Source organism: Lissotriton vulgaris, chromosome 6 (assembly GCF_964263255.1).
Source record: "Lissotriton vulgaris chromosome 6, aLisVul1.2, whole genome shotgun sequence".
Classification (NCBI taxonomy): Eukaryota; Metazoa; Chordata; class Amphibia; order Caudata; family Salamandridae; genus Lissotriton; species Lissotriton vulgaris.
In genome coordinates this window covers 1729254854-1729272122 of record NC_141694.1, presented here as the reverse complement: position 1 = coordinate 1729272122, position 17269 = coordinate 1729254854, and the positions used below count along the sequence as shown (strand labels likewise).

Genomic DNA, 17269 nt, shown 5'->3' with positions numbered 1-17269 from the left:
TGGCTGGCGGTGTCTGATAGACACCGCCACCATATTAGACCTTTTCCGCCGCTGTCGCCTTGCGACCGCGGCGGAAAAGCGGCGGACGGTCCCCCCGCCATTGTAATATGGCGGGGGGTAAATTGCTGGCAGACGGTGACGGATGGCGGACGGATCGCCACCGCCTGCATGGCGGTGGCGATCCGCCCGCCATCCTAATGGACCCCTAAATGTTTCCTTAAGAGAATTGCTGTCAATCACGGTATATTCTGAACTCGACTCTGCAACCACTGTGATTGCTGATCCAAGGTAATTTCACAGCTAAATTGGAGCTGTCAAAAATAACCTGAAAGAGTAATTGCTTGTCATTTTCCACCAATTCGACTGCATATACATTTCTTGAGTTCAATTCTCCACACACCACGCCCTAGCGAAGAGGCCATGTTTCACACACTTTCAACTGGAAGACTTTTTGACATACAATTAGAATTCTTCCAAAAATGTCCAATGTTTCCTCTACATTAATTAATTTGGTGAAAACATGGTTATGTTTAGTCTTTGTTACCAGATATTCTTTTACTTTAGTACCATACTCATTCTTCTTGTCCATCCAATAAGAAACTTTTTCCATTTGCATTTCTTTAACCTAGACTTCCATGTGCTCTCTTCCCTGGGCAATACATGTATTTTCCATAAGGTCAGGATTATGAGCCAAAACTTTTTCTTGGATTTAAGGATTTACTACATCTTCCTAAATGATGATTTACATGCATATGATAGACCTCTCAGTGCAGTAAGGTAACTTGTTACCTTTTAATTTGTTCTTTTTACTCAAACAGAGAATTTCTACCTCTCTAAAACTCTGATCCGCATATTTTCCCCATGCTGATTACAGGTAACTTGAAACACATCCAGTTGCATGTTTGTCTCCATCTCCCCCAACCTTAATAAGCTTCGGTATGCGCCCCTATACTCTTCTGTCCTCTATACGAATATAGTGTAGCAAAATATGTTGTTTTCTGAAGGCCAAATGTTCTCTCCTCCTATTGCCACAAGATATGAATCAACCAGTTTTACCCACCGTTTCCATGGCTCTCTCAAATCATTGAGGAAAGAGGGTGGTTGAAACTTGCTAGTATCTTTCATTGAGATAAAAAAATGGAGAGAATAGCAGCGCTGAACCCGAATGAAAGGAAGACGTATACCCAAAGAGTTCTGTGACAGTAGGATATAAGACAGATGATTGGAAGCATCCTTGTGGTCAGAGAAACCTTTTCTGGCCACGTTAAGCCTTTAGTAACTAGTGACGGTGTCACTATCATTGCTGGATTCTGTATTACTTGCTCTAGATGATGTAACACTATATGTTGCTACTAACAGTGGCACGGATTAAAAGAAGCGAGCCTTAATGGATAATGCATGCAACTCTGTACGCATAATGGTGTAAGGATGATGATATTGTTTCTGTATCAAGAAACAATAGGATTCCCTAAAGGATTGCTCTGAGTAAGTCTAATTTGTTAGGGATGAAATACCTTTCCTGATCAGTGCTTGTATGAGGTCCTTAAAAAGAGCATCTCTACGTGTGTCACTAGAACAGTTTATCCCTGGACACTAAGATCTATACTCTATAGAACCATTTAGATTTATTGCAGCCCATATCAGATCTTGGCCAATCATACTGGGCCCTTGTAGCATATCTGAGCTGTGTTGGGTGTTTTTGATCAATTCCGTCAATTGTGTTTTCTTTAATTTTACATACTTTACTGTATCACATTTTTTTTTTTAAATACAGGAGCCCGACTTCCATGCAGAAACATTGCACTAAATGTAAACATCTCTCAGGAAAGCCCCACGCCTAAGGGGTCTGCTCAAGAAGACACCAACACCTCTCCTCATTTCTTCATTGGGATCTTCCTGGTAATGGGATTCATCCTCATGTTCATCGTTGATCAGATTAGCAGCTACTTCTCGTACCACGGTAGGTATGTATGTATTGGTTATTTATATAGCATGACACTAGCCAGAAAGCAACGGAGCACTGTACAATACCTGAGGAATGGGAGACAATCAAGTGGGAATTGCACAAATACAATTCACACATTGCATTCCATATTTTTAGGTCCTGGGAGATTAATGGCCACATGTACAAACATTTCATTAATATTCACAAGGTAGGTCGCAATTTACGACTCATTGGGAATAGCCTGTATTCACAGGGATGGTGGCCTGCTGGGGTCTGGAGACTAACATGTCTGTGATGCCTTTTTAGATAAAGCAATTTTGGGCCCGATGTAGGTAATCCCAGATTACCGATTCTTAAATACCGAATCATACCGATTCGGTATTTAAGAACAGGCAAATGGGGTGTAGGTAATTTTACCGAAAAAATTGCGGAATCGGTAAGTTTCGGTAATTACCGAATCGGTATTTACCGATTCGGTAATTGCCATTCATTCCTATGGGCCTGGAGGCCCATAGGAATGAATGTCAATTACCGAATCGGTAAATACCGATTCGGTAATTGGGGGAAACATTGAAGGGTGGCAGGGTGTCACTTTGACACCCTGTTGCACCCCTCAATTGTGTATGGGTGCACATGTTGTAGACATACAACCCTAAGGGCATGTATGTCTGCAACATGGCACTGTTGGAAAAGCAAAAAAAATGCTTTTTCAAGGGTTTTCATAATTACCACCAACTTCTAGTTGGTGGTAAATAACGAATCCTTAGCTGATGAATGCACTAACTTGAGTGCTTCCTACATCCTGGAATCGGTCTTTTACCGAATCGGTATGTTAAGAATTCGGTATTTTACCGAATCCTTAAATTACCGATTCGGTAAAATACCGAATCCTTAAAAAATGCCACCTACATCTGGAAAGCCCAATACCGGTCGGTAACGGCCGAAATTCAGTAATTTCGGCCGTTACCGACCGGTATTTGGCTACCTACATCGGGCCCCCAATCTCTTAAATGCAGCCCGTTTTCCTTCAAGGAAAACAGGATGCATTTATAAAAGAAAAATTAAAACTTTCCTTTTAATTTTTTTAAAAGCAGGCAGTTGTCCGTGGGACAAGATTGTGCAGCCTTCCTTGGATCAGCCCCTGAAACCAGAAATGGGGCGAGGCCATGGCGCCCTTCAGAAAGTAGGCACTGCTGGGCATGCGTGTCAGGGAGCAGAGGAGACTGATTCAGAGGATGACCACACCGCCTCTACCCGTAGGCTAAGATTGCACTGACACTGAATACACTGGCCACTAATACACAAGTGTGTGTGCAACACTCTTGTTTTATGATCTGAAAAAAGGTCTTGTTGTTTGTGTTGTCCCAATAGGATTACTAGTGTAGGTCATCTTGAAAACTAGGGACACAGGTGGTACCTCGTACGAAAATGTTCTTGTCTATAACCCCCCCCCCCCCCCACCCCCTGGAGTACAAACTACAGAGACAGACTTTGACGGAAAGAAACACCCCCTCCCCTTCCTTATCCATATGCTCTCCAACATTTTGACCGCATCCCCCTTCCTACGCCACTGGGGACACACAGGACCATATACCTTATTATAGAAGATGTATTCATGCTGAGCACATTTGGTTCAGGTACAGTATTTCATCTCTGGTGGGTGACGCTGGAGTAAGACCCTTGTTCTATTTGCAGAAAACTATCAATCTTAACATGCTTCTGGCCCTCTTGTTCCCAGGAGCGAGGTTGCTTATCTCATCCTGCACCACTTTTTTCTAGGGTTGAACATTGCTGCATAACGTCCGGGAGGACTGCGGGTGTACCCGCTTTGTGCCACTGCTGAGGGGCTGTTTCCCACCCTGTCCTTCTTATGCTGTTTGTGTTGGCTGCCAGTCTCAGGACACCCACATCTTCTGCTAGGGGCGGGGCCTTTTGCGCTTTATTGTCCATGTTAACCAGGGCATGTTCCAAGTCCTTCAAACTGTGAACTGATGCTTCTCTGGATCACTGTTTTTGTCTAAGACCTCAGAGGGGAGACCCTACATGGTCTGCAACCCCACTTTGAAGTTTCAAGAGGGAAGCCCTCCCTTGAGCCCCCTTCCAACCTTCCCGTCCCTCCTCACCACTTAATACCTGACAGGTGGTGGCTTATTCTTCTTGTTTTTCGGATAGCTGCTGTCCCCGAGGAGAGTTGCCTCCTGACTTCCCTGGACTGATTATGTCAAGAGCTTTGGGGCAAACTGATACTTGTATAGTGTACTACTCACCCGCAAGTGTCTCAAGGCGCTTGTATGAATACCGCTGTGGAACCCATCCTGGCTTTCCTTGTGAGGCGTCCACTCCTGGGCACCCCCAAGGTGGAGGCCAGGCATCCTTAGCGTTGTGGGGGCCGTTGTGGAGATTAAGCAAGCTATTGCCAAGAGTTGCAGAGTGGGACTCCATGATTGGAATAGGCACCGAGGCGAGAATTATCAGGTCCGTGGAATTTTGAGCCCAAAACACGCCGAGGCGGGGAATTGAACCCTGGTCCCGGGCCAGACCTCTGCATCAGGGTCTGCCGCTCCAATCATTGAGCCACACTTGGAGACTATTATTTGTTTGTGTTAGTAAATATAGTATTTGCAAGAACATTAGAACAAAAGTTCACAGTAAAAACCTCTCAAACATTTCTGGTGCACTTTTCATTAGCATTAGCTATCAGTATTTGGGATAATAAGGCCATTTGCAAGATGAAGGATGCATGCCGACAATAGAGGACAACCCCATCTCTCATTTCTTCCCCTGCTGTACTTTGTGTCATGGTCTGCATGGAGGGAATATGACAAAGATTTATGGCAGGGCAGTTTCCTGTTAGAAGCACCTACTAATCCACACATAGATAGTGACCAGTGCAGTACACAGTAAACGATAACCTTCCCAAATGCTGTATTGAAGGAAACTGGCCAGATCAGACAGGCTGGCTGTTTCAACTTGCACCATGACTTGCACTGCGGCTAGCAGTGGGCCGCAAAGCTTTTGGGTATAAGCTGGAGGGTACCTTCAGATCTATGAACTGTGAGGAGAAAACAGTATGCAGCCATATTCCTCGGCAGAAGGTGGGAGAGTGGGCAAAAGAATCTGGTGATTCTTCAGTTATCATACAGGTATGATAATCTGTCTTTAGCTAAATTCCTCTACAACAGTTTTCTGGATCTAATTTACATTTTATTGTAGATCCCAGGACAGGAATGTCTGCTGGCACAAGCATCACTGCAACCCTGGGACTGGTGATACATGCAGCAGGTAAGCTGACTCTTTAAGAGCATTTTAAGTCTGACTTAATTTATGTGTGAAAATAGAAAGAAGTGATTACGGTATTTTTTTAACCATTTAAACAAAACATTTTTTTATATTAAACTGAGAAGTAATGTGCAATCCAACACTGGTTAATGCAAAGGTGTGATCCCTAAATGTAGTTTCAAGTGAAATGTATGTCTCCGCACAGTCCTCAACAAAGAACATGTTAGCAACTGTGGGCACTAATCTAGCAGACAGCTGTGCTTTACATGATGAATGAGGAAAAAATCATTGCAGGGTTAAAGATGCTGTACTTGTACAAAAGCTCAATTCAACTTCGCGAGTTTCAATTTGATCCTCCTTTCATAGCGAGGTTAGCCATAAATTCCTCATCAAAAGGAGGGCTTAAAACTATTGCATATCAAACCACAGGATCTAAGGCAAACAGCATCAATGATCATCACAGAACCAGTTAGTGTCACAAACATGCAACTTCCTCTTTTTTGCAAATTTTTTGATTCCTCCTTTAGCAGTTAATTCTGTGGTTGGGGGTTTTTATGGATTAGACAAAAGTTTGTTTCCCGAGCATAGTGAGAAACCCTAGTTGTAGGAGCACTAGACTAATATTGTCTTACATGATGTGCTATATTGAGGAAGATCACACCAGAGCCCTATTAGGCATCACCCAGCCCCTGGCCTCGCACACAGAATTGAGTATAAAACATAAGGATAATTCTAGTGTTAAAATAGAAGTGCTACTGAAACAAACAGATTCCATGCCTGTGCAAAACTGTGTTTTCTTAGAAATTCTTATGCAATTCTGAGTGGACTCCTAGCTGTTACAGGAAGAATCCCAATACGAAGAGTAGAGAAAGTATATGCTGTGATTTTAGAAGAACATTCCTATAGGACAGTAGAATCTAATACCAACTATTAGAAAGAATAGTGTCCTATATGATATTAGTATATCAGTATGTATGGGTTTATCATTAGTCTACCATCAGAAACACTTAAGACAGCTTCGAAAAGGCACCTGTACTGATCACTTATTGATTCCAAGGTTCACCATAGAGATTTAGTAGGCAACCAAAATACAGAGGCTGACAAAGTCATCTAGTAAAGGAATTCTAGTAATAACTATATGTAACTGGTCAACTGGAATTTCCACCAAGGGATCAGCCTTCATAAAAATGTAAAACACACTGATTATAAACATTGCACCTCGTCAGAAAGAACTTATCAAATGATGTATATCCGATGTCCTCACTGGCATTAATCGTTCAATGGCTCTATTGTCTCTTAGCTGAACGTATCCCAACGGAGGTCCTCTACTTTGCCACTTCACCTGTACACAACCCTCTACCTAGTTCCATGTGTTCTTCCTTTCCCTGACATCTTGACTTTCTCCTTCACTTGTACTTAGTTGACTTACTGCTCAGTATTCCTTTTCCCCATTGCTACCAGAACCCCGTTCCGCCGTCTTGAACACACGTCCCGCACATACTTTCAATACAAAGCCTAATTTTTTTTTTTTTAAATATATTTTTATTGCAGGAATCAGTAAATCGTTACATAATCGACCAGCATTATAGCACAAGCAAAATCAATGAGATACAACCCTCCGTCCCCCCGCCGTAAGTTTCTTACACAGCCATTCGGCCCACAACCCTGGGGTCGGGCGGCGAAATTCAATGGGGGCTCAGAAGGATGTCGAAGCTGGTCCGGATGATCCACTGTCCGTCATCTGCTTTTCCAAACAAGCCTATAAACCCAGAAAGAAAAACCCCACCCTCAAAACGCTACAAACCAAAGAAAACCCTACCCAACCCCGCCATCAGCGCCCGGTAACAACCGCAACAGGATCTGCTAAGGGACCCATAGGGAAAGCAACATGTCTGAAAGTGCAATCGTTTATCGGGACATGGGGCGAGCCACTTCCTCACCTTCAGAGTCGCTGGGGGCGCAATAATCCCTAAGGGCCTGCACTAACGTTTCCCACTCCAGCGCTGCCTCCTGCGCCTTCTCATTACGCTGCCTCCTAGCTAGCTGGTATCTTAGCGTGCTATCCCCCGCCGCCCACTTCAAGAGTTCGCTGTGCCATCGGCTTCCTGTCGGACCAACTCGTGCCTTCCAGTTCCTGGTCACCTCTCGTTTAGCAAGGAGTAGCCCTAAGTCGATGAATTTGCTGGATATTTTATTCTTGGGGGTATGAGGGAACCAGTGCAGGAGTCCCACCGCCGCGTCAAACGATAAGGACCTCCCCGTCACCTCCTCCAGGGTCTTCCCCACTTCTACCCAGTAGGATGACAATCCCGGGCAGGCCCACAGCATGTGGAGAAGGTCCGCCTCCTGGGCCGGGCACCTGGGGCAGTCCGCCGAATTCGTAGCAAAATATCGCCTGATTTTCACCGGGGTCAGATATGCTCTATGGAGCACGTAATAGTGGACCAGTTGAAAGCGGGCGTGGCGTGTGCCCTTCCAGGCTCGCCGCACCAGCTGGGACCAGGTCGTCTCCGGGATCTCCTTGCCAATGTCCTCCTCCCAGCGGTTTCTCAAAGTAGTGAGGGGAGCCAGCCCCTCGTTGATCAGTCTGCCGTAAAGGCAAGTGACCGCCTTCACCGTGCCCGCAGACATCATCACGTATTGGCACACCGGAGATAAAGTGGGTTCCTCCTGCCCGCTTTTCCAGTGCGCCTGGATCGCTCGGACAAGGGCCGAGTGCAGCAGAAAGTCGCCGCGGGGGATCTCGAAGCGATCAATGAGCTCCTGAAAGGGCAAGAGCGCCCCGTCCTCATACAGGTCCCCTATTAGCTGTAAGCCGGCGTCCTCCCAGTTCGCCAATCGTGACCAATCGCCGCCATGGGGGAAGGCCGTCAGCATCCCCAAAGGTATTTCGGGCGCATACGGTGTTCTCAGATGGCCCCGGGCGTGTGCTCGGTTCCAACACAGGCGAACGGTCCGCTCCTCCAGCGACAAGTCCCGTAGGGCCAAACGTTGTTGCAGCGCTATGAAGGAGAGAACATGCCTGGCCATACCCGTCCCCCTTCTGTCTTCTGGGCCCCGGAATTCCCGGGCGATCTCCTGGGTGAAGGTCTGGAGCTGCGCCGCTAAATAATACTTTTCAAAGTCCGGCACCGCAAGCCCACCCTCATCCTTCGGCCTCATCAGGGTCTTGAGGGCCACCCGTCGGCGGCCCGAGCCCCAGAGGAATCCGACTATCATTGATCGTAGCAGTCGAAACGTGGCCGGTGGGACCCAAATCGGTAGTGTCCGGAAATAATATAACAACCGGGGAAGCGCCACCATTTTAAGCAAAGCGATCCGCCCTGCCACTGAGAGCGGTAGCGTGGCCCAGAAGTCCATACAGCCTCGAAGTGCTTGGGTGCTGCGGGCAATGTTCCCATCGAGGAGGTCGGATGGTTCGTGATAGACGTACACCCCCAGGTACTTAAAGCAGTCGGGTTCCCATCTAATCTCCCTACTTAGAGTAGGGGCATGGGTGCCCTTGCGAACCGGGAAAAGACAGGTCTTAGTCCAATTCACCCGGAGGCCCGAGACCTCCCCAAACTCCGTGAGCACCGTCGCAGCTCCATGTAGGGCGGCGAGCGGGTTCTCTAGGAAGAGCAGCAGGTCGTCTGCATACAGCGAAATATAGTGCGGGCCCGAAGGAGTCCATAGGCCCGTATAATGGGCTCCCGATCGGAGATGCAGCGCGAGTGGCTCCACCGCCAGCGCAGAGAAGTGGGGATAGCGAACATCCCTGCCTCGTGCCCCGTTCCACCGGATATTGTGAGGAAATCAGTGGTCCCGCCCGAACCCTGGCCGATGCAGAGGCATAGAGAACCGTGGTCCATCTGACGAAGCCCTCACCGAGGCCGAACCTCCGTAGCACAGTGCAAAGGTAGTCCCATTCCAGGCTATCAAAAGCCTTCTCTAGGTCTACCGATAAGACAACCGGGCACGGGGCATCCACAAGCGGCTCCCCTAGCAAGCGGAACAACCTGCGAATGTTCATGGTCGTGTTACGCCTAGGGATAAAACCAGCTTGGTCCTCATGCACCAGGGAGCTCATGTGTCCCAGCAGCCTCGAGGCCAAGATACTGCTCAGTATTTTATAGTCAACCGTCAGCATTGACAAGGGCCGGTAAGACCCCGGGTCGGATGAGTCCCTTCCGGGTTTGAGGAGTGGAACCACCAACGCCTCGCACATCGAGCTCGGGAGTCGCCCGAGCCTCTTCGCCTCTCTGTAGACTACCAATAACCTAGGGGCTAGGAGGTCAGCATAAGCTGCATAAAACTCCACAGGAAGGCCGTCCAGGCCCGGGGTCCTATTCCTCGCCATCCTTTTAATGGCGCTACGGATCTCTCCTAGTTCTATGTCGGACCCCAGGGCTTTCGCCACGTCCTGCTCCACTGTTCGGAGCTCCAGTGGCCGTAAATAATTATCGAGCAGGTCAGGGTCTCGGGCTGAGCGACTGCGGTACAACCGTTCGTAATATTGCCGGTAGCAGCTCAGAATCTCAGGTTGAGTGTACACCTCGGTTCCGTCTGCCTTGCGCATAGATGTCGTCAATGAGGACTGACGCGTAGGGTTGGCCAGCCATGCCAGCAACGCGCTCGATCTATCCCCCTCTGCGATGGACCGAACCGTATAGGCCTTGTAGTCAAAACAGCGAAGCCGTTCGACTTCCGCCGCCACCGCCTCCTTCGCCTCCGCCGTGCGTACCTGTAATTCAGGGCGCCCGGGGCGGCGAATTTCCAGCTCGCGGAGTTTCCGGTCCGCTGCATCTAGGTCGGCGAGGATAACTCGCCTCATGCCTACCTTTTTAGAAATACAGTAACCCCTCACCACCACCTTAAAAGCGTCCCACTCTAACGCTCTCGTGCTCGCGGTGCCACCGTTGGACGCAAAGTACTCTGAGACCTTATCACCCAGGTCCGCCCTGAAAACACTGTCCTCAAGGATCTCGGGCCGTAATTTCCAGGTGGGCACCGCAGGCGCCCCGGGGAACCAACGAAGGTCCAGCAGGAGGGGGTTATGGTCTGATATGGTTCTGGACAAATATTCAGATCGGACCGCTGCCGAAACCAGTTCGGGCGAGCCAAGAAATCCGTCCAGTCTAACATGCAACTCATGGAGGCTCGAAAAGTAGGAATAGTCCCTAGATGTGGGGTGGTGCGCTCTCCAGATATCCGTTAGACCCCAGTGGGTCTGCCAGTCCCTACGACCCTTAGCCATGCGACGGACCGGAGAATCGGGAAGGGGTGGATGCGAGCGGTCAGTGTCTACATCCACTACTGAGTTGAAATCTCCCCCGAGCAGAAGGGGCCCGGAGAAGAAGTGGGCCAACGAGCCCGATAACCTGGAAAGGAAGGCAGTCTGGTCTATATTAGGAGCGCACACACAGCAAACGTTTAAGTCCCTCCCTCCCAAAGTGCCCGAGATAGCCACATAACGCCCCTCTGGATCTATCACTGTTTTCGTGACCTGGAAGGGAACCCCAGCTCTAACCCAAATCAGCGCCCCTCTGGCATACGCGGAGTACGAAGTGCAAAAGACCTGCCCCCTCCATCTACGCTGTAGCGCCGCCCCTTCCGCCTTGTTCAGATGAGTCTCCTGCAGCAGCGCCATTTGTACCCCCCTACGCACTAAATAAGCGTGGACTTTGTGGCGCCTGGACATAGTATGAAGCCCCCGCACGTTCCAAGTAACACATTACAGATTAGCAACATCAGCCATTGTCCCATATCGTTCTCGCAAAGTCTCCCCATCTGGGTCCCAACAAAGAAAGGATAGCAATCATCCCAGCACTGATGGCGGCCATTTTCCCCAACCAAAACTGAACAACCCAAGAATGAACCAAACCCCCATCCACCCCCCCCAGAACAGGACCCAAATAGCACCATCTAGTTCCCATCCAAACCATACCCTCCAACAACCCACTAACCCCTACTAATCCTGCGGTCGCCACCGTAGGAAGGCTTTAAGGGCCAGGTGCGGGCCGGGCGGAGGCAGTGGGCCCTCGACGCTCAGGCTACCAGGACTAAAGCAAGCCCAAAGCAGTGCCAAAAACCCTCGGGGCAAAAACAGGGCACCCCACCCTCCCTGCCCCGGGAGACAGCATCAATTGTCGGCATCCGCCACCCCCCTGCCGGGCCCCCTCCCAAAATGAAGTAGCTCACCCCATCACCCTTGTCCATCCAGAAGGTCTTCCACCGATTTCGGTGTGATCACCGGTGTATGGACGCTATCAGTCACCGATTCCTCGGAGTCCGTTGGTGCCCCCTCGTCACCAGGGTCTGCTTCCTCCTCAATGGCATCGTCCCGTGAGCCAGATAGCGCAGATAACACCTCCAGCACTCCCCTCCGCTCCGTCGATGTCTCTGCAGTTGAGGGCCCCCCCGAGCGGCCACGGCGACTCCGAATCCTCCTGGATCGCCGTCTCTGCTCCGGCTCCGCCGCCTGCTGGGATGAGGAGCCGAAGCCATCTTTCCCTGCTCTATAAAGTTCGAGCCAGGCACAGACATCCTCCGGGGTATCAAAGAATTGAGTTTTGTCATCGACAATTATGCGGAGCCTTGCAGGATAGAGGAGCGAGTACTGGATGCCCTCGCTCCTGAGCTCGCGCTTGACCGCCAGGAAGGAAAACCGTCTGCGTTGAGTTTCGTAGGTGTAATCCGGGAAGATGTTCACCTGGCTGTTCGCCACTTTGAATGGACCATTATGTCTGGCGGGATTGAGGATGAAGTCTCTGTCCCTAAAATGCAATAACCGCGCCACCACTGGTCTCGGGGCACGTCCCTGCTGCGGCGGCCTCGCCGGGACTCTATGGGCACGCTCCAGGGTGTAGAAGGAGGATAGACCCTCCGGGGCCACCGTGTCACGGAGCCAGGCCTCCAAGTATGCCACCATGTCGCCATCCTCAATCTTTTCCGGCAGGCCCACCACACGGATGTTGTTCCTCCTGTTGCGGCCTTCCGCATCCTCCGCTCTCTGCTCCAGGGCCGTAATCCGGGATAAAGCATCCTTCATAGTCGCAGCCAAGGTTCGCTGCGCCGGCTCCAAGGTTTTCACCGAGCTCTCCACTTCCTTGACCCGGTCCGAAAGTTTGCCGTGGTCCGCTCTAAGGAGACCTAGGCTCGTCGCTACCTGGGCAATGTCCTGCTGGAGGGCCGAGCGGGTGGTCGCTATCGCCTCCAAGACACGGCCAAATTGCTGTTGCATCGATGCACCACCAGAACTCTCCGGGTCCCCACGTTCCTCTTTGTCCTGGGTCTCCGAATCTGAGGCGGCTGGGGTAGTCCCCTTAGCTCCTCTAGGTTTCCCCATGTCGCCGGGCGCACTCCGTGCTGGTCCAGGAACAGGCGTCTCCGAGTGCAGGCTCCGGTTATGACTCTCCCGGTTACTGGGCCTCAAGTCGAGTGCCGGAGATCTCCGTCTCCAGGGCCTGTTGGATCTTCTCCGCTTCGGCTCGCGCCACCACCACGTCGTCCGAGGGCACCGAGGAGGAGGCGGAGACAATCGCCGCCAGGTCGGGCAGGCCCGCGCGGCCGATAAAGTCCCGGGGTGAGGGTCACCAACTCCACCGGACGATTTGCGGCACCAGAGGGTTGCGCCTCCCATGGAAGTGGGTCGGCCAGGAAAAGGTAGCTAAATGCGGTGTCGTGAGTGGGGCCACCGCCGGGAACTCCAGACGTCCGCGTGCGGGATCCACTATAGCGTGGGCATCCGCCCAGTCACCCATCCGAGTGCAATCCTTGTTAAAAAAGTCCAATCTGACCGATAACCAGAACACAGGTCACTGGGAGATGGCAGAGCCGGGGGTGTGCCGCCGCTGGTGATGCCCCTCCAGTCTAATAGATCCGGCCAGGGGGACAATGAAGTCCGGGCGCCATATTGGGTCGCACTCCGCAACTCCGCAAACTTCGATTTTCCGCCGGGTCACCCCTCGTTCAGACCGCGCCAAGGGCCCCGGCAGGTCTCCGTCGGGCCGTTCAGCAGAATGCGGGGTCTGGGGTGCCCCGCAGCCTCCGATTTACAGGATAATCACGGGCTCAGTCCCGGAGCCGAGCTCTCAGGCGACCATCGGCGCCCAAGCCACGCCCAATACAAAGCCTAATACCTCCCAACAAACAACAGGACACTACAAACTAGTGGCAATAGTATTCACAATGGTCAGCACTATTTCCACTGTCTACCTCGCTGGAATTTTGACTCTCTACATCCCTACCAAGAATCTATGCTGCTAGTTGCACAAAACCCATCTTGACCATTGTCCATGTTCCAATCTCTCTTCCGTCTAAGACCCCTCCGCTAGAGCGCACTGCCTGCTAATATCTAGGTTTGCTCTTTATTCAGCGAGTTTAAAACTACCTACAGTTAACATTATGCAATCAGGAAAGTTTGCATACTCAATGTATTTAGATTGTAATTATTTGATTTGCAATTTTGTATTGTTTCTTGTGTAAGTATTATGAATTTGTTGAAGCAAGGCATTCTTAAAAAAATACCCCCATCACCCATTCTGATTTGTATTATCTATCCAATCTGACCTGTCTACCCTTATTGCTTTGTGTACAACATTTCTCTTCGAAACGTTCATATTGCATAAATAAATCAACGTATCCAAAATGTAGTTTTCCTTGCTATTCTCTTTCCACTAACATGTCTCCCCTGGATGCAAGCTGACTTCCCCAGGCCTTTACTGTAGCACCTTTGATGTATTATGTTTCCAGCTACAAACACACTGATCCTAGACTCAGCTCTTTCAGCATTATTCAAATCTGTCCTTTGTAATGCTGAACAGCCTTTAACGCCCCTGTCTTGCAAATTAGCTTCAAAGGCCTCTTAAAACCTATATGAATACTAAGCTATTTAAATGCAAAGTTAGCTATCTACAAATATAGTGTGGCATGAGGCGCATTTCAAAATACGTCCTTTTTTTTTATATCTGTAACATATTCATATTAGCAGCTGCATGGTCCAGAAAGCTAATGTATAAATTCATCTTTTAGGGTCTATCCTGAAGACAGCTTTAGGTGTCTGTTGTCAAAAGACCTATTTCGAACAGTAACCATTATTTACATGGGGTTTGGGTCAGCCGATTGCTTATCATTGGTTGGCTTTATTGTCCATCTCATTCACTTGCTTCTTATTCAATGACTTCCCTTTCTTTTTTTCTCTTTGTCCTTCCCATGTAAATCTCTTCTTCATTTATCCTTTTAATTGGATGACTTGTATTTTACCTCTGCTTACTTTTAGCATTCTATGGCAGCATTATAGTTTTCTTTCTCTCTTCCACTCTAAAGGTGCAGGTTCCTCCTTTCTACACACTCTGTTAACATACTGTGTGTGTGGCTCACCCACACCCCCATACTTCCTCAATCCCTGCCCATCTCCGTCCTGCTCAACTCTTTTTTTGTTTAATAATATCCCCTCCCCTCTGCTGCCCCTTCTTGCTTACTGCCCCCACTGGTCAGTGGTGTTCACTTCCTCCACCCAGCCTCGGTCTTTCTTTCTACCCTACCTATTTACTTTTTACATGTATTTTTTTATTTTTTACTTTTTAGGTTGATATAGAATCTACAATTTGCTACCTTGCCACACCTTTCTTTAAAAGGGCTTTAGCACGCCTTTTATTTAATTTTGTTTAATTTAGCTCTCTAAGATGGGCACCCACCATCTTTGGAACAGTAAATTAAAAAACATAGTCCAGATAACTATCACATTATAACATATGCACGTGTATGCTTAGTGAAACATATGTGTTTATACATCATCATGCCGGGCCGTTATAGTGTCATGACCGAGGTATGTGAATGCGTAATGATAAATATGACATATCTGTTTGTAGAGCACATGTTCACCCAAGGGTATCTTGGTGCTGAATAACAGATGTTTGTTACCCAACTCAATAGTACTAATTTTATTGACCTCAGACGGATGAAAGGCTGAGTGGACCCACCTGGATTTGAACCTGTGACAATAAGATCGAAGACAGGCCCTTACAGTGGACGCATTGGTCCTCTAAGCCACCAGACCCAGCTTTAATGTAAATGTAAATGTAATGTATTACTTGTAAAGCGCACTGTTGCCAGCCGGCGTCCTGGCGCTGTATACCGCTGGGGAACCCGTCTTGGCTTTCTCTGTGGGAAGGTCCCTACTGGGAGTCTCAAGGTGGAGCCAGGCATCCCTGGCGTTGATGGGGCCATTGTGGAGATTAGGCAAGCTAATGCCCAGAGTTGCCGAGTGGGACCCCTGGTTAGAGTAGGCACCGAGGCGAGAATTATCGAGTCCGCTGACCTTGGCCCACGACCCTGCCGCGTCGGGAATTGAACCCTGGTCCCAGGCCGACTTTTGCTTCCGGGTCTGCTGCCTCTAACCAGTGAGCCACACCACTCCACTGGCTTTATATACATCATCACACCAAAGTTTTTTTACATTTGACATTTTTTTTTTTTTTTTTTTTGGTGTAAGAAGTTTATTGCACTTAATACAAAATAAAACAGCATTACACATGTATCGCCTACAACCTCAACAGGCCGGCTGCAGACTCGTTCTTCCGAAAAGGATCGCAGTTGTACACAGCCCATCAGCCGACATCCAGCGGACCGGCGGCGTTGTGTTGGATATTCACAGATCAATCAGTAAGTGCCTTAGTCGCTTACACACCTGCTAGTGTTCTTACTTTTTTTAAACGTATTTTCACCCCTGGGTAACGTACCCATAACAATACTCAAGTTAACATAAAGTGTCCTTCAGCTACAATTACTCCGAATCACAGCATCCTCCCCCCTCCTCATCATCCCATTGTTGTTATTACCAGTAAACAAGTGCTCTCCATAACCTTCCCCTAGTCATGATCAGTTTCTTCTCCAGTCACACTATGCTCCAGTAGATAGTCCCGTAAGAACCCCCAATAGTCCTTGGGCCGGGATCTAATCGGCAGCTCCTCTTCATATGTGTTCAGTGTGTCACGACAATACGTCATGTCTTCCAACCAGTTTTTAATCTCCGGGCCCTTCCCACTGTTCCAATGTAGGGAGACCCTCCGCTTAGCTAACAGCAACGCTACACCACAGAATTTGCGCTTCCGCGCTCTCAGCTGCGGTACTATCCCCAATAAACAAATTTTGGCGGCGCATTCCAGTGATGTACCCAGCATTTCATTCAGCACCCGTATCACCTGTTCCCAGTAACCCGCCACCCTGAGACAATACCAGGCCAGATGCATGAAACCCGCATTGTCTTGCTTACATCTGCTGCACTTCGAATCCTCCCTCAACCCGTATCTATACAATCGATGCGGCGTATAATACACCTGATGCAGGTATTTATAGTGGATGATTCTCAGATTACCATTCGGCGTTAACATGTTTGTGAGCATGCAGGCAGCCTCCTATTCTTCATCAGTCAGTGGTGTCTCTAAGCCTGCACTTCACCTGTCCCTGGCTTTATCTGTGTTATCTCCTATAGCACCCTGTAAGCTTTTATACAGTTTGGACACCATGTGAGAGGCCGAGGGTGTGGTGAGGAGGAGTTGTAACGGCGCGAGCTGTTTCGGTTCCTCTGGGTGTGTGGGATAGTGTTCCTTAAGTGCCCTTTGTAGCCTATAGTAATTGAAGCTGAAGGGTAAGGACGGGTTCTTGATATATTGTAAGTTGTCCAATGTCTGAAAAACCCCATTTACATAAAGGTCGCCTAGTGTTTCTATGCCTGCCCATTTCAACAGGTCCATTCCAACTTTTTCCTGTGTAACTGTAATGTTAGGGTGATGAGCCAGTGGGAGTGCAGGGGCGTACAGTGGCAGAGCGTCCGCCGCTTTTCCCATCAGTCTCCACGCTTCCGTGGTGGTGTTCACGGGGTTGATGTCGCGGTCATGGAGTCTGGGGCGTTTGTGTGTTAGTATGTTCGCCAGCGGTATCGGATCAGCGTCCCCAGCTTCCACAGCCACGTGCGTTAAGAAGGGTATCTCGTGGTGCCAGTAGTGCGCGAATTGCGCCTGAGCGCATAAGTAATACAGATAGAAATCCGGCACCTTGAAACCT

At 49.1% G+C, this 17269-nt stretch overlaps 1 protein-coding gene across 2 annotated transcripts in view; it reads left to right on the top strand.

Moving 5' to 3' along the window:
• LOC147709380 (zinc transporter ZIP9-like) overlaps window positions 1-17269 on the top strand; it is a 149413-nt gene that overhangs the window by 81721 nt on the left and 50423 nt on the right. For both annotated transcript variants that reach the window (XM_086927958.1, XM_086927959.1), the window contains exons 3-4: window positions 1775-1960; window positions 5159-5227. In XM_086927958.1, the coding sequence (XP_086784084.1) occupies window positions 1775-1960; window positions 5159-5227 (255 nt within the window). The remainder of the gene's footprint in view (window positions 1-1774; window positions 1961-5158; window positions 5228-17269) is intronic.